This window comes from Rhipicephalus microplus, chromosome 4 (assembly GCF_043290135.1).
Source record: "Rhipicephalus microplus isolate Deutch F79 chromosome 4, USDA_Rmic, whole genome shotgun sequence".
Lineage (NCBI taxonomy): Eukaryota > Metazoa > Arthropoda > Arachnida > Ixodida > Ixodidae > Rhipicephalus > Rhipicephalus microplus.
Genome location: NC_134703.1, coordinates 204576184 through 204593528, shown reverse-complemented (window position 1 = coordinate 204593528; position 17345 = coordinate 204576184). Strand labels below are relative to the sequence as shown.

At 52.0% G+C, this 17345-nt stretch overlaps 1 protein-coding gene across 1 annotated transcript; it reads left to right on the top strand.

Moving 5' to 3' along the window:
• The first annotated feature begins 15072 nt into the window (after positions 1–15072).
• On the top strand, positions 15073–16716 carry LOC142814095 (uncharacterized). The gene has a single exon (XM_075892036.1). The coding sequence runs from the start codon at positions 15080–15082 to the stop codon at positions 16343–16345; it is 1266 nt and encodes a 421-aa protein (XP_075748151.1). The 5' UTR covers positions 15073–15079; the 3' UTR covers positions 16346–16716.
• The last annotated feature ends 629 nt before the right edge of the window (positions 16717–17345 follow it).

Sequence of the window (17345 nt, the reverse complement as noted above, 5' to 3'; positions counted from 1 at the left end):
AGATTCGAGTCCTCGTGGGGCAGTGTGTCGCTTTTGTTTTCTTTGTGCTGATATCATTGGAGAAATGTTCTGATAGTGGTGAGATTGCAGCACGACTGTCTCCGGGGCGCAATCTGCTGGCGCCTAGGCTGCTAACCGAAAGGTTGGAGGTTCGAGCCCACCCAGGGGCTATGTGTCACTTTTTTTTCTTTGCACTGATAGCTTTTGAGAAATCTTCTGATGGTCGTGAGAGTGCAGTACGACTGTCTCCGTGGCGCACTTGGCTAGTGCGTTCGTCCGTGAACCGAAAGGTTGGAAGTTCGAGCCCTCCCGGGAGTGGTGTGTCACTTTTTTTTGCGCTCACAGCTATGGAGAAATGTTCTGACGGTGGTGAGAGTAGAGCACGACTGTCTCCGTGGCACAATGGGCTAGCGCGATCGGCTGTTAACTGAAAGGTTGGAGGTTCGAGCCCTTCCGGGAGCAGTGTGTCAGTTTTTTTCTTTGCGCTCATCGCTTCGGAGAAACATTCTGACGGTGGTGAGAGTGGAGCACGACTGTCACCGTGGCGCAATGGGCTGGCGCGTTCGGCTGTTAAACGAAAGATTGGAAGTTCGAACCCTCCTGGGAGCGAAGTGTCGCATTTTTTGTTCGCGCTGATAGCTTTGGAGAAATGTTCTGACCGTGGTGAGAGTTGAGCACGACTGTCACCGTGGCGCAATGGGCTGGCGCGTTCGGCTGTTAACCGAAAGGTTGGAGGTTCGAACCCTCCTGGGAGCGAAGTGTCGCTTTTTTTGTTCGCGCTGATAGCTTTGGAGAAATGTTCTGACCGTGGTGAGAGTGAGAATGACTGTCTCAGTAGCGCAATTGACTAGCGCGATTTGCTGTTAACCGAAAGGTTGGAGGTGTGAGCCCTCCCGGGACCGGTGTATCGCTTTTTTCTTTGCGCTGATACCTTTGAGGAATGTTATGACCATGGTAAGAGTTGTGCACGACTGCCTCTTTGGCACGATTGCCTAGCGCGATCGGCTGTTAACCAAAAGTTTGCAGGTTCGAGCCCTCCTCCCATGAGCGGTGTGTCGCTTTTTTTCTTTGCGCTGATATCTTTGGGGAAATGTTGTGACGGTGGTGAGAGTAGAGCACGACTATCTCCGTGGCGCAATTGGCTAGCACATTCGGCTGTTAACCAAAAGGTTGTAGGTTCGAGCCCTCCCGAGAGCGGTGTGTCTCTTTTTTTTCTTCATGCTGATAGCTTTGGAGAAATGGTCTGACCGTGGTGAGAGTGGAGCACGGCTGTCTCCTTGGCGCTATCGGCTAGTGCGATCGGCTGTTAACCGAAAGGTTGGAGGTTTGAGCCCTCCCGGGAGCGGTGTGTCGCTTTTTTTCTTTGCGCTGATAGCTTTGGAAAAATGTTCTGATGGTGGTGAGAGTGGAGCACGACCGTCTCTATGGCGCAATTGGCTAGCGCGTTTGGCTCTTAACCCAAGGTTTGGAGGTTCGAGCCCTCCCGGGAGCGGTGTGTCGCTTTTTTTTGCGCTTATAGCTATGGAGCAATGTTCGACGGTGGTAATAGTGGAGCACGACTGTCTCCAGGGTGCATTTGGCTAGCGCGATCGGCTGTTTACCGAAAGGTTGGAGGTTGGAGCCCTCCCGGGAGCGGCGTTTCGCTTTTTTCTTTGCGCTGACAGCTATGGAGAAATGTTCCGATAGTGGTGAGAGTGGAGCACGACTATCTCCGTGGCACAATGGGCTAGCGCGATCGGCTGTTAACTGAAAGGTTGGAGGTTCGAGCCCTCCCGGAAGCAGTGTGTCAGTTTTTTTCTTTGCGCTGATCGCTTTGGAGAAACGTTCTGACGGTGGTGAGAGGAGAGCACGACTGTCTCCGCGGCGCAATTGGCTAGCGCCTTGGGCTGTTAACCGAAAGGTTGGAGAGGTTTCACCAACAAGCCCATATCACCACTCTTGTCGAAAGGTTGGAGGTTTGAGCCCTCGCGGGAGAGCTGTGTCGCTTATTTTGCGGTGACAGCTATGATGAAATGTTCCGGCGGTGGTGAGAGTGGAGCACGACTGTCTCCGTGGGTCATTTGGCTAGCGCAATCGGCTGTTAACCGAAAAGTTGGATGTTCGAGCCCTCCCGGAAGCGGTGCGTCATTTTTTTTCTTTGCGCAGATACCTTTGGAGAAATGCTCTAACCGTGCTGAGAGTGGAGCACGACTATCTCTGTGGCGCAATTTGCTAGTGTGTTCGGCAGTTTATCGAAAGGTTGGAGGTTCGAGCCCTCCTGGGAGCGGTGTGTCGCTTTTTTTTCTTCACGCTGATAGCTTTGGAGAAATGTTCTCACGGTGGTGAGAGTGGAGCACGACTATCTACGTGGCGCAATGGGCTAGCGTGTTCGGCTGTTAACCAGAAGGTTAGAAGTTCGAGCCCTCCCGAGAGTGGCGTGTCTCTTTTTTTCTTCGCCCTGATAGCTTTGAAGAAATGTTCTGACCGTGGTGAGAGTAGAGCACGACTATCTCTTTGGCGCGATTGGCTAGTGCGTTCAGCTGTTAACCAAAAGATTGGAGGTTCGAGCCCTCCCGAGAGCAGTGTGTCTCTTTTTCTTTGCGCCGACAGCTGTGGAGAAATGTTCTAACGGTGGTGAGAGTAGAGCACGACCGTCTACGTGGCGCAATTGGCTAGCACGGTCGGCTGTTAACCAATAGGTTGGAGGTTCCAGCCCTCCCGAGAGCGGTGTGTCGCTTTTTTCGCGCTGATAGCTTTATAGAAATGTTCTGGCAGGGTTGAGAGTGGAGCACGACTGTCTCCTAGGCGCAATTGGCCAGCGCGGTCAGCTGTTAACCAAAGTTTGGAGGTTCGAGCCCTCCCGAGAGTGGTGTGTCTCTTTTTTTTGCGCTGTTAGCTTTGGAGAAATGTTCCGAGGGTGGTGAGAGTAGAGCACGACTATCTCCCTGGCGCAATGGGCTAGCGCGTTCAGCTGTTAACCAAAAGGTTGGAGGTTTGAGCCTTCTCGAGAGCAGTGTGTCTCTTTTTTCTTGGCGCTGATAGCTTTGGAGAAATGTTCATAGGGTGGTGAGAGTGAAGCGAGACTATCTGCGTGACACAATTGGCTAGTGCATTCGGCTGTTAACCAAAAATTTGGAGGTTCGAGCCCTCCCGAGAGAGGTGTCTCTCTTTTTTTCTTTGGGCTGATAGTTTTGGAGGAATGTTCTGGCGGTGGTGAGAGTAGAGCACGACTGTCTCCGTGGCAGAATTGGCTAGCGCGAACGGCTGTTAACTGAAATGTTGGAGATTCGAGCCCTCCCGGGAGCAGTGTGTCGCTTTTTTTCTTTGCGCTGATAGTTTGGAGAAACGTTCTGAAGGTGGTGAGAGTGGAGCACGACTGTTTCCGTGGCGCGGTGTGGCTAGCGCGTTCGGCTGTTAACCTAAAGCTTCGAGAGGTTTCACCAGCAAGCCCACATCGCCACTCTTGTCGAAAGGTTGGAGCTTCGAGCCCTCCCGGGAGAGCTGTGTCGCTTTTTTGCGGTGACAGCTATGGAGAAATGTCCCGATGGTGGTGACAGTGAAGCACGACTGTCTCCGTGGCGCATTTGGTTAGTGCAAAAGGCTGTTAACCGAAAAGTTGGAGGTTCGAGCCCTCCCGGAAGCGGTGTGTCACTTTTTCTTTGCGCTGATACCTTTGGAGAAATGCTCTAACCGCGGTGAGAGTGGAGCACGACCGTCTTCCTGGCGCATTTGGTTAGCGTGTTTGGCAGTTAACCGAAAGGTTGGAGGTTCGAGCCCTCCTGGGAGCGGTGTGTCGCTTTTTTTCCTTCACGCTGATAGCTTTGGAGAAATGTTCTCATGGTGGTTAGAGTGGAGAACGACTATCTCCGTGGCGCAATGGGCTAGCGTGTTCGGCTGTTAACGGAAAGGCTGGAGGTTCGAGCCCTCCCGAGAGCGGTGTGTCTCTTCTTTTCTTTGCGCTGACAGCTTTAGAGAAATGTTCTGACGGTGGTGAGGGTGGAGCACGGCTGTCTCCGTGGCGCAATTGGCTAGCGCGATCGGCTGTTAACCAAAAGGATGGAGGTTGGAGCCCTCCCGACAGCGGTGTGTCGTTTTTTTTTATTTGCGCTTAAAGCTTTGGAGATATGTTCTAACGGTGGTGAGAGTGGAGCACGACTGTTTCCGTGGACGAATTGGCGAGCGCGATCAACTGGTAACTGAAAGGTTGGAGGTTCGAGCCCTTCCGAGAGTAGTGTGTCGCTCTTTTTCTTTGCGCTGATAGCTTTGGGGAAATGTACTGGCGGTTTTGAGAGTAGAGCACGACTATCTCCTTGGCGCAAGTGGCTAGCGCGTTCAGCTGTTAACCAAAAGATTGGAGGTTCGAGCCCTCCCGAGAGCGGTGTGTCTCTTTTGTCTTTGCGCGGACAGCTATGGAGAAATGTTCTGACGGTGGTGAGAGTAGAGCACGACCCTCTACGTGGCGCAATTGGCTAGCACGATCGGCTGTTAACCAAAAGTTTGGAGGTTCGAGCCCTGCCATGAGCGGTGTGTCGCTTTTTTTCTTTGTGTTGCTACCTTTGGAGAAATGCTCTGACGGCGGCGAGAGTGGAGCACGACTATCTCCGTGGCGCAATTGGCTAGCACATTCGGCTGTTAACCAAAAGGTTGGATGTTCGAGCCCTCCCAGTAAAGGTATGTCGCTTTTTTTTTGCGCTGACAGCTATGGAGAAATGTTTCGGCGGTGGTGAGAGTGGAGCACGACTGTCTCCGTTGGGCATTTGGCTAGCGCGATCGGCTGTTTACCGAAAGGTTGGAGGTTGGAGCCCTCCAATGAGCGGTGTGTCACTTTTTTTTCTTCACGCTGATAGCTTTGGAGAAATGTTCTCACGGTGGTGAGAGTGGAGCACGACTATCTCCGTGGCGCAATTGGCTGGCGTGTTCGGCTATTAACCAGAAGGTTGGAGGTTCGATCTTTCCCGAGAGCTGTGTGTCTCTTTTTTTCTTCGCCCTGATAGCTTCGGAGAAATGTTCTGACCGTGGTGAGAGTGAGAATGACTGTCTTCGTAGCGCAATTGGCTAGCGCAATTAGCTGTTAACCGAAAGGTTGGATGTTCGAGCCCTCCCGGAGGCGGTGCGCCTCTTTTTTTCTTTGCGCTGAGAGCTTTGTAGAAATGTTCTGACGGTGGTGGTAGTGGAGCACGACTGTCTCCGTGGCGCAATTGGCTAGCGCGTTTACCTGTTAAACGAAAGGTTGGAGGTTCGAGCCCTCCCCGGGGCGGTGTGTCGCTTTTTTTCTTAGCGCTGACACCTATCAGGAATGTTATGAACGTGGTGAGTGTAGAGCACGACTGTCTCCGTGGCGCATATGGATAGCGTGTTCGGCTATTACCCAAAAGGTTGGAGCTTCGAGCCCTCCCGAGAGCGGTATGTCTCATTTTTACTTTGCGCTGATAGCTTTGGAGAAATGTTCTGAGGGTGGTGAGAGTGGAACACGACTATCTCCGTGACGCAATTGGCTAGCGCGTTAGGCTGTTAACCTAAAGGTGGGAGGTTCGAGACCTCGCTGGGGCAGTGTGTCGCTTTTTTTTGTTTGCGCTGATAGCTTTTGAGAAATATTCTGATGGTCGTGAGAGTGCAGTATGACTGTCTCCGTGGCGCAATTGGCTAGTGCATTCGTCCGTTAACCGAAAGGTTGGAGGTTCGAGCCCTCCCGGGAGCGGCGTGTCATTTTTTTTTCTTCACGCTGATAGCTTTTGAGAAATGTTCTCACGGTGGTGAGAGTGTAGCACGCCTATCTCCGGGGCGCAATTGGCTAGCGTGTTCGGTTGTTAACCAGGAGGTTGGAGGTTCGATCCCTCCCGAGAGCTGTGTGTTTCTTTTTTTCTTCGCCCCGATAGCTTCGGAGAAATGCTCTGACCGTGGTGAGAGTGAGAATGACTGTCTTCGTAGCGCAATTGGCTAGCGCAATTAGCTGTTAACCGAAAGGTTGGATGTTCGAGCCCTTCCGGGGGCGGTGTGTCTCTTTTTTTCTTTCGCGCTGATAGCTTTGTAGAAATGTTCTGACGGTGGTGGGAGGGGAGCACGAATATCTCTGTGGCGCGATTGGCTAGCGCGATTGGCAGTTAACCGAAAGGTTGGAGTTTCGAGCCCTCCCGGGAGCAGTGTGTCGTTTTTTTGTATTTGTGCTGATAGCTTTGGGGAAACTTTCTGACGGTGGAGAAAGTGGAGCACGGGTGTCTCCGTGGCACAGTTGGCTAGCGCGTTTAATTGTTAAACGAAAGGTTGGAGGTTCGAGCCCTCCCGGGGGCGGTGTGTCGCTTTTTTTCTTTGCGCTGATACCTTTGAGGAATGTTATGAACGTGGCGAGTGTAGAGCACGACTGTTTCCGTGGCGCAATTGGCTAGTGCGATCGGCTGTTAACCAAAGGTTGGAGGTTCGAGCCTTCCCGGGGAGGTGTGCCGCTTTTTTCTTTGTGCTGAGAGCTTTGGAGAAATGTTCTGACGGTGGTGAGAGTGCAGCACGACTGTCTCCGAGGCGCAATTGGCTAGCGCAATCGGCTGTTAACCAAAACGTTGGAGGCTCGAGCCCTCCCGGAAGCGGTATGTCGCTTTTTTTCTTTGCGCTGATACTTTTGGGGAAATGCTCTAACCGTGGTGAGAGTGGAGCACGACTGTCTCCCTGGCGCGATTGGCTAGCGCGTTCGGCAGTTAACCGAAAGGTTGGAGGTTCGATCTCTGCCGAGAGCTGTGTGTCTCTTTTCTTCTTCGCCCTGATAGCTTCGGAGAAATGTTCTCACCGTGGTGAGAATGAGAATGACTGTCTTCGTAGCGCAATTGGCTAGCGCAATTAGCTGTTAACGGAAAGGTTGGATGTTCGAGCCCTCCCGGGGGCGGTGCGCCTCATTTTTTTTTGCGCTGAGAGCTTTGTAGAAATGTTCTGACGGTGGTGGTAGTGGAGCACGACTGTCTCCGTGGCGCAATTGGCTAGCGCGATCGGCTGTTAACCGAAAGGTTGGAGGTTCGAGCTCTCCCGGGAGCGGTGTGTCGCTTTTTTTCTTTGCGCTGATACCTTTGAGGAATGTTATGACCGTGTTTAGAGTAGAGCACGAATGTCTCCTTGGTGCAATTGGCTAGCGTGATCGGCTGTTAACCAAAAGGTTGGAGGTTCGAGCCCTCCCATGAGCGGTGTGTCGCTTTTTTTCTTAGCGCTGATAGCTTTGGAGAAATGTTCTGACGGTGGTGAGAGTGGGGCACGAATATCTCCATGGCGTAATTGGCTAGCGCGATTGGCTTTTAACCGAAAGGTTCGAGGTTCGAGCCCTCCCGGGAACGGTGTGTCGTTTTTTTGTATTTGCGCATATAGCTTTGGGGAAACGTTCTGACGGTGGTGAGAGTTGAGCACGAGTGTCTCCGTGGCACAGTTGGCTAGCGCGTTTAACTGTTAAACGAAAGGTTGGAGGTTCGAGCCCTCCCCGGGGCAGTTTGTCGCTTTTTTTCTTAGCGCTGACACCTATTAGGAATGTTATGAACGTGGTGAGTGTAGAGCACGACTGTCTCCGTGGCGCAATTGGCTAGCGCAATCGGCTGTTAACCGAAACATTGGAGGCTCGATTCCTCCCGGAAGCGGTATGTCGCTTTTTTTTGCGCTGATACTTTTGGGGAAATGCTCCAACCGTGGTGAGAGTGGAGCACGACTGTCTCCATGGCGCAATTGGCTAGCGCGTTCGGCAGTTAACCGAAAGGTTGGAGGTTCGATCTTTCCCGAGAGCTGTGTGTCTCTTTTTTTCTTCGCCCTGATAGCTTCGGAGAAATGTTCTGACCGTGGTGAGAGTGAGAATGACTATCTTCGTAGCGCAATTGGCTAGCGCAATTAGCTGTTAACCGAAAGGTTGGATGTTCGAGCCCTCCCGGAGGCGGTGCGCCTCTTTTTTTCTTTGCGCTGAGAGCTTTGTAGAAATGTTCTGACGGTGGTTGTAGTGGAGCATGACTGTCTCCGTGGCGCAATTGGCTAGCGCGTTTAACTGTTAAACGAAAGGTTGGAGGTTCGAGCCCTCCCCGGGGCGGTGTGTCGCTTTTTTTCTTAGCGCTGACACCTAATAGGAATGTTATGAACGTGGTGAGTGTAGAGCACGACTGTCTTCGTGGCGCATATGGATAGCGTGTTCGGCTATTACCCAAAAGGTTGGAGGTTCAAGCCCTCCCGAGAGCGGTATGTCTCTTTTTTACTTTGCGCTGATAGCTTTGGAGAAATGTTCTGAGGTTGGTGAGAGTGGAACACGACTATCTCCGTGACGCAATTGGCTAGCGCGTTAGGCTGTTAACCTAAAGGTGGGAGGTTCGAGACCTCGCTGGGGCGGTGTGTCGCTTTTTTTGTTTGCGCTGATAGCTTTTGAGAAATATTCTGATGGTCGTGAGAGTGCAGTATGACTGTCTCCGTGGCGCAATTGGCTAGTGCATTCGTTCGTTAACCGAAAGGTTGGAGGTTCGAGCCCTCCCGGGAGCGGCGTGTCATTTTTTTTTCTTCACGCTGATAGCTTTTGAGAAATGTTCTCACGGTGGTGAGAGTGGAGCACGACTATCTCCGGGGCGCAATTGCCTAGCGTGTTCGGTTGTTAACCAGGAGGTTGGAGGTTCAATCCCTGCCGAGAGCTGTGTGTCTCTTTTTTTCTTCGCCCCGATAGCTTCGGAGAAATGCTCTGACCGTGGTGAGAGTGAGAATGACTGTCTTCGTAGAGCAATTGGCTAGCGCAATTAGCTGTTAACCGAAAGGTTGGATGTTCGAGCCCTTCCGGGGGCGGTGTGTCTCTTTTTTTCTTTCGCGCTGATAGCTTTGTAGAAATGTTCTGACGGTGGTGGGAGGGGAGCCCGAATATCTCTGTGGCGCAATTGGCTAGCGCGATCGGCTGTTAACCGAAAGGTTGGGGGATCGAGCTCTCCCGGGAGAGGTGTGTCGTTTTTTTCTTTGCGCTGATACCTTTGAGGAATGTTATGACCGTGGTGAGAGTGGAGCACGACTGTCTCCGTGGCGCGATTGGCTAGCGCGATTGGCTGTTAACCGAAAGGTTTGAGGTTCGAGTCCTCCCGGGAGCGGTGTGTCGTTTTTTTGTATTTGTGCTGATAGCTTTGGGGAAACTTTCTGACGGTGGTGAGAGTGGAGCACGGGTGTCTCCGTGGCACAGTTGGCTAGCGCGTTTAATTGTTAAACGAAAGGTTGGAGGTTCGAGCCCTCCCGGGGGCGGTGTGTCGCTTTTTTTCTTTGCGCTGATACCTTTGAGGAATGTTATGAACGTGGCGAGTGTAGAGCACGACTGTTTCCGTGGCGCAATTGGCTAGTGCGATCGGCTGTTAACCATAGGTTGGAGGTTCGAGCCCTCCCGGGGAGGTGTGCCGCTTTTTTCTTTGTGCTGAGAGCTTTGGAGAAATGTTCTGACGGTGGTGAGAGTGCAGCACGACTGTCTCCGAGGCGCTATTGGCTAGTGCAATCGGCTCTTATTCTAAAGGTTGGATGTTCGAGCCCTCCCCGGGGCGGTGGGTTGCTTTTTTGCTTCGCGCTGATAGGTTTGGAGAAATGTTCTGACCGTAGTGAGAGTGGGGCACGACTGTCTCCATGGCACTATTGACTAGCGCGATCGGCTGTTAACCGAAAGGTTGGAGGTTTGATCCCTCCCGTGACGGTGTGTCGCTTTTTTTTCTTTGCACTGATAGCTTTGGAGAAATGTTCTGACGGTGGTGAGACCGGAACACGACTGTCTCCATGGCGCAATTGGCTAGCGCAATCGGCTGTTAACCAAAACGGTGGAGGCTCGAGCCCTCCCGGAAGCGGTATGTCGCTTTTTTTCTTTGCGCCGATACTTTTGGGGAAATGCTCTAACCGTGGTGAGAGTGGAGCACGACTGTCTCCATGGCGCGATTGGCTAGCGCGTTCGGCAGTTAACCGAAAGGTTGGAGGTTCGAGCCCTCCTGAGAGCGGTGTATCGCTTTTTTTTCTTCACGCTGATAGCTTTGGAGAAATGTTCTCACGGTGGTGAGAGTGCAGCACGACTATCTCCGTGGCGCAATTGGCTAGCGTGTTCGGCTGTTAACCAGAAGGTTGGAGGTTCAATCTCTCCCGAGAGCTGTGTGTCTCTTTTTTTCTTCACCCTGATAGCTTCGGAGAAATGTTCTGACCGTGGTGAGAGTGAGAATGACTGTGTTCGTAGCGCAATTGGCTAGCGCAATTAGCTGTTAACCGAAAGGTTGGATGTTCGAGCCCTCCCGGGGGCGGTGTGTCGCTTTTTTTCTTTGCGCTGATAGCTTTGGAGAAATGTTCTGACGGTGGTGAGAGTGGGGCACAAATATCTCCATGGCATAATTGGCTAGCGCGATTGGCTTTTAACCGAAAGGTTCGAGGTTCGAGCCCTCCCGCGAGCGGTGTGTCGTTTTTTTGTATTTGCGCTGATAGCTTTGGGGAAACGTTCTGACGGTGGTGAGAGTTGAGCACGAGTGTCTCCGTGGCACAGTTGGCTAGCGCGTTTAACTGTTAAACGAAAGGTTGGAGGTTCGAGCCCTCCCCGGGGCAGTTTGTCGCTTTTTTTCTTAGCGCTGACACCTACTAGGAATGTTATGAACGTGGTGAGTGTAGAGCACGACTGTCTCCGTGGCGCAATTGGATAGCGTGTTCGGCTATTAACCAAAAGGTTGGAGGTTCGAGCCCTCCCGAGAGCGGTATGTCTCTTTTTTACTTTGCGCTGATAGCTTTGGAGAAATGTTCTGAGGGTGGTGAGAGTGGAACACGACTATCTCCGTGACGCAATTGGCTAGCGCGTTAGGCTGTAACCTAAAGGTGGGAGGTTCGATACCTCGCTGGGGCGGTGTGTCGCTTTTTTTTCTTTGCACTGATAGCTTTTGAGAAATATTCTGATGGTCGTGAGAGTGCAGTATGACTGTCTCCGTGGCGCAATTGGCTAGTGCATTCGTCCGTTAACCGAAAGGTTGGAGGTTCGAGCCCTCCCGAGAGCGGCGTGTCACTTTTTTTTTCTTCACGCTGATAGCTTTTGAGAAATGTTCTCACGGTGGTGAGAGTGGAGCACGACTATCTCCGAGGCGCAATTGGCTAGCGTGTTCGGTTGTTAACCAGGAGATTGGAGGTTCGATCCCTCCCGAGAGATGCGTGTCTCTTTTTTTCTTCGCCCCGATAGCTTCGGAGAAATGCTCTGACCGTGGTGAGAGTGAGAATGACTGTCTTCGTAGCGCAATTGGCTAGCGCAATTAGCTGTTAACCGAAAGGTTGGATGTTCGAGCCCTTCCGGGGGCGGTGTGTCTCTTTTTTTCTTTCGCGCTGATAGCTTTGTAGAAATGTTCTGACGGTGGGGCGAGGGGAGCACGAATATCTCTGTGGCGCAATTGGCTAGCGCGATCGGCTGTTAACCGAAAGGTTGGGGGTTCGAGCTCGCCCGGGAGCGGTGTGTCACTTTTTTTCTTTGCGCTGATACCTTTGAGGAATGTTATGACCGTGGTGAGAGTGGAGCACGAGTGTCTCCGTGGCACAGTTGGCTAGCGCGTTTAACTGTTAAACGAAAGGCTGGAGGTTCGAGCCCTCCCGGGGGCGGTGCGTCGCTTTTTTTCTTTGCGCTGACACCTTTTAGGAATGTTACGAACGTGGTGAGTGTAGAGCACGACTGTCTCCATGGCGCAATTGGCTAGAGCGATCGGCTGTTTACCAAAAGGTTGGAGCTTCGAGCCCTCCCGGGGCAGTGTGTCGCTTTTTTTTTCTTTGTGCTGATAGCTTTGGAGAAATGTTCTGACAGTGGTGAGAGTGGGGCACGACTGTCTCCGTGGCGCATTTTGTTAGTGTCTAGCTTTTCTTTGCGTTGATTGCTTCGGAGAAACGTTCTGACGGTGGTGAAAGTGGAGCACGACTGTCTCCATGGCGCAATTGGCTAGCGCGTTCCGCTGTTAACCGAAAGGTTGGAGAGGTTTCACTAACAAGCCCACATCGCCCCTCTTGTCGAAAGGTTGGAGGTTCGAGCCCTGCCGGGAGAGCTGTGTCGCTTTTTTTTGCGGTGACAGCTATGGAGAAATGTTCCGATGGTGGTGAGCGTGAAGCACGACTGTCTCCGTGGTGCATTTGGCTAGCGCAATTGGCTGTTAACCAGAAGGTTGGAGGCTCGATCCCTCCCGAGAGCGGTGTGTCTCTTTCTTTCTTCGCCCCGATAACTTCGGAGAAATGTTCTGACCAGGGTGAGGGTGAGAATGACTGTCTTTGTAGCGCAATTGGTTAGCGCAATTAGCTGTTAACCGAAAGGTTGGATGTTCGAGCCCTCCCGGGGGCGGTGTGTCTCTTTTTTTCTTCGCGCTGATAGCTTTGGAGAAATGTTCTCCCGGCATTGAGAGTGGAGCACGACTATCTCTGTGGCGCAATTGGCTAGCGTGTTCGGCTGTTAACCAGAAGGTTGGAGGTTCGATCCCTCAAGAGAGCTGTGTCACTTTTTTCTTCGCCCTGATAGCTTCGGAGAAATGTTCTGACCGTGGTGAGAGTGAGAATGACTGTCTTGGTAGCGGAATTGGCTAGCGCAATTAGCTGTTAACCGAAATGTTGGATGTTCGAGCCCTCCCGGGGGCGGTGTGTCTCTTTTTTTCTTTGCGCTGATAGCTTTGTAGAAATGTTCTGACCGTGGTGAGAGTAGAGCACGACTGTCTCCGTGTTGCAATTGGCTAGCGCAATTAGCTGTTAACCGAAAGGTTGGATGTTCGAGCCCTCCCGGGGGCGGTGTGTCTCTTTGTTTCTTTGCGCTGATACCTTTGAGGAATGTTATGACGGTGGTGAGAGTGGAGCACGAATATCTCTGTGGCGCAATTGGCTAGCGCGTTCCGCTGTTAACCGAAAGGTTGGAGAGGTTTCACTAACAAGCCCACATCGCCCCTCTTGTCGAAAGGTTGGAGGTTCGAGCCCTGCCGGGAGAGCTGTGTCGCTTTTTTTGCGGTGACAGCTATGGAGAAATGTTCCGACGGTGGTGAGCGTGAAGCACGACTGTCTCCGTGGTGCATTTGGCTAGCGCAATTGGCTGTTAGCCAGAAGGTTGGAGGCTCGATCCCTCCCGAGAGCGGTGTGTCTCTTTTTTTCTTCGCCCTGATAACTTCGGAGAATTGTTCTGACCATGGTGAGGGTGAGAATGACTGTCTTTGTAGCGCAATTGGTTAGCGCAATTAGCTGTTAACCGAAAGGTTGGATGTTCGAGCCCTCCCGGGGGCGGTGTGTCTCTTTTTTTCTTCGCGCTGATAGCTTTGGAGAAATGTTCTGACCGTGGTTAGTGTAGAGCACGACTGTCTCCGTGGCGCAATGGGCTAGCGCGGTCGGCTGTTAACCGAAATGTTGGAGGTTCGAGCTCTCCCGGGAGCGGTGTGTCGCTTTTTTTCTTTGCGCTGATACCTTTGAAGAATGTTATGACCGTGTTTAGAGTAGAGCACGACTGTCTCCTTGGTGCAATTGGCTAGCGCGATCGGCTGTTAACCAAACGGTTGGAGGTTCGAGCCCTCCCTTGAGCGGTGTGTCGCTTTTTTTCTTTGCGCTGATAGCTTTGGAGAAATGTTCTGACGGTGGTGAGAGTGGGGCACGAATATCTCCATGCCGCAATAGGCTAGCGCGATTGGCTGTTAACCGAAAGGTTGGAGGTTCTAGCCCTCCCGGGAGCGGTGTGTCGTTTTTTTGTATTTGCGCTGATAGCTTTGGGGAAACGTTCTGACGGTGGTGAGAGTGGAGCTCGAGTGTCTCCATGGCGCATTTGGCTAGCGCAATCGGCTGTTAACCAAAACGTTGGAGGCCCGAGCCCTACCGGAAGCGGTATGTCGCTTTTTTTCTTTGCGCTGATACTTTTGGGGAAATGCTCTAACCGTGGTGAGAGTGGAGCACGGCTGTCTCCATGGCGCGATTGGCTAGCGCGTTCGGCAGTTAACCGAAAGGTTGGAGGTTCGAGCCCTCCTGGGAGCGGTGTGTCGCTTTTTTTTCTTCACGCTGATAGCTTTGGAGAAATGTTCTCACGGTGGTGAGAGTGGAGCACGACTATCTCCGTGGCGCAATTGGCTAGCGTGTTCGGCTGTTAACCAGAAGGTTGGAGGTTCGATCTCTCCCGAGAGCTGTGTGTCTCTTTTTTTCTTCGCCCTGATAGCTTCGGAGAAATGTTCTGACCGTGGTGAGAGTGAGAATGACTGTGTTCGTAGCGCAATTGGCTAGCGCAATTAGCTGTTAACCGAAAGGTTGGATGTTCGAGCCCTCCCGGGGGCGGTGCGCCTCATTTTTTCTTTGCGCTGAGAGCTTTGTAGAAATGTTCTGACCGTGGTGGTAGTGGAGCACGACTGTCTCCGTGGCGCAATTGCCTAGCGCGATCGGCTGTTAACCAAAAGGTTGGAGGTTCGAGGCCTCCCATGAGCGGTGTGTCGCTTTTTTTCTTTGCGCTGATAGCTTTGGAGAAATGTTCTGACGGTGGTGAGAGTGGGGCACGAATATCTCCATGGCGTAATTGGCTAGCGCGATTGGCTTTTAACCGAAAGGTTCGAGGTTCGAGCCCTCCCGCGAGCGGTGTGTCGTTTTTTTGTATTTGCGCTGATAGCTTTGGGGAAACGTTCTGACGGTGGTGAGAGTTGAGCACGAGTGTCTCCATGGCACAGTTGGCTAGCGCGTTTAACTGTTAAACGAAAGGTTGGAGGTTCGAGCCCTCCCCGGGGCAGTTTGTCGCTTTTTTTCTTAGCGCTGACACCTACTAGGAATGTTATGAACGTGGTGAGTGTAGAGCACGACTGTCTCCGTGGCGCAATTGGATAGCGTGTTCGGCTATTAACCAAAAGGTTGGAGGTTCGAGCCCTCCCGAGAGCGGTATGTCTCTTTTTTACTTTGCGCTGATAGCTTTGGAGAAATGTTCTGAGGGTGGTGAGAGTGGAACACGACTATCTCCGTGACGCAATTGGCTAGCGCGTTAGGCTGTTAACCTAAAGGTGGGAGGTTCGATACGTCGCTGGGGCGGTGTGTCGCTTTTTTTTCTTTGCACTGATAGCTTTTGAGAAATATTCTGATGGTCGTGAGAGTGCAGTATGACTGTCTCCGTGGCGCAATTCCACTTCCGGCCACCGTAGTGTACGGACGTGGCGGCATGAGCTCCGGCGATATCGGAGCGGCATCAACGGCCCAGCTCGGTCGTGGTACCAGGAACATGGACGAATCGTCACAGGATTATCAGATTATTTTGCCCCGACTGCCATCAAATGATTCAACGCTGCATACTGTCTTTTTGCACGCTGATATCAAGGCGCGGCCGTATCGCGTTGAGGATTTCAGGGACGCTCTTATTCGTTTGGCTTTGCTTCCCGAGGTTGCTGCCTTGGGGGCGTACCAAATGAATCATGTTTGGGCCATCACTTTCAAGGACGAGGAGGGCAAGAAGAGAATACTCGCTGCTGGGGACATTGTGGTGAAGAACCAGCGCTGTATCACTATCGACCCTAACCACCAGGATACGAAGCTGAAGATACACTGGCTACTGTTTAACGTTCCTGACGACGAGGTGAGGGCAGCGTTGGCTCCTTATGGCAAGGTGAACGAAATAGTGCGAGAGCGCTGGCGCGTGTATGGATGCACCGACAAAGGCTCTTCGACGCGAGTGGTGAGCATCAGGCTCAAAGCTGGCCTCACGGTGGATGACCTCCCACATCAGTTGCGGATTGCCGGAGACCTCACGCTAGTTGTCGTCGCGGGAAGAGCACCGTTATGCCTGCGTTGCCGCGGAACAGGTCATATTAGGAGGGATTGCCGAGCCCCACGTTGTACAGTGTGTCGGCGTTTTGGGCATAATGAGAGCGGCTGTATGAGAACATATGCAAGTGTAGCAGGGCCCGCGGGAGGCGAAGAACTTTCCGAGCATCACATGGACGAGGCTGAAGCAGAAGAGCTGATAGGGGCGCGTCGGGAGGAACCGAAACCCAAGTTGACGCCCCTTACGCCACGCCCCACAGGTGCTGAGACGACGTCTAACAAAGACAAGGGTTCTACAAAAGACGTGCAATCCACGAGGAACACACAAGATATAACGGCGCTTGCAGCACAGGAAGAAATGTCGGAAAACATGGACACGTCAAATACATGTAAAAGGCCCAGGGAAGAGGCGGAAGGCAAGAAGGCTGCTACAACGAAAGAAGTGGAGGAACCACCGGCCAAGGCGATGAACGTGCGCCGTAGACCGGCACCTAACATCCTCAGCGAACGTCGAATAGCCGAGAACCTCCCACCAACCCAGGTGCAACAGACACAACTGCCGCAGCAGCAACCAGTGCCGAATCAGCAGACATTGCATCAGCGACTGACAGATCAACAACAGAAGGGGCCTTCAGCGGGGCCCCCTTCAGATCAAAAGCCCCCGTAAGGTGGGGGTCTGGATTAAGTGACACAAGTATTGACCCGGCGGAAGCACCAACAAATGGAGCGCAGTGGTGAAGTGTGCATAATGTGCTGCGTGAAACGTGCGCGGCGCTCTACTTTTGTGATCAAAAGAAAGGGGACCTATCAGACCATATCGAACCTTGGACCTGATGGTGATAAAGGAGTATCAGAGGTGAGAACCATGTGGCCGGGACGGCCATTCACGTCCTAATGGCTATGAGCGTCGAAGCAGAATTGAGAGTTGCGACTCTCAATGTCAGGGGACTTGCCGCTCGACGAAGGCAGTATCAATTAAGTCGTTTGATGCTGGAACGTGATCTCGATGTTATTGCCATTCAGGAAACAAAAGTTGAAGGGCAAGATCAGACTGACCGAATGGTGTCCCCTTTTAGAGCCCGGTACGATGTGTGTGTGTCTCATGCCGTTGGAATGTCGGCGGGTTGTGCACTGTTCCTTAAAAATTCTATTGGTATAGTTGAGGAGGCTGTAACTGTGTCTAGTACTGGGAGATTCATAGTTTGCGATTTTACATATAATAATAAAAAATGGCGAGTTGTCTGTGTTTACGCACCGAACAAAGAAGTTGAACGTAAATTATTGTTTGAGAATTTACAGACTTTTCTTAGCTGTGGCAGGATTGTCATTATGCTCGGCGACTTTAATTGTGTTTGCAACCCTCAGGACAGAGCAAAAAAAGCAGCCATAAAAGACCAAAGTGCAACGCTACTCTGCACTATTGTACAAGATTGTCATCTCGAAGATGTTGGTGATGTGCTCTCTGCAGAAGAGCACTTCACACACTTTCAGAACGAAAGCCATGCGAGGCTAGACAGAGCCTATGTGTCAGTAGAGTTAATGCGAGTATGTTCGAATTATGAAGTAAAAAGTGTGTCTTTCAGTGACCACAGTTTAGTAATGTTCACTATAGGGTATAAACAGAAGAAGACACGCTTTAACTGGGATGTGTGGAAATTAAACGACTT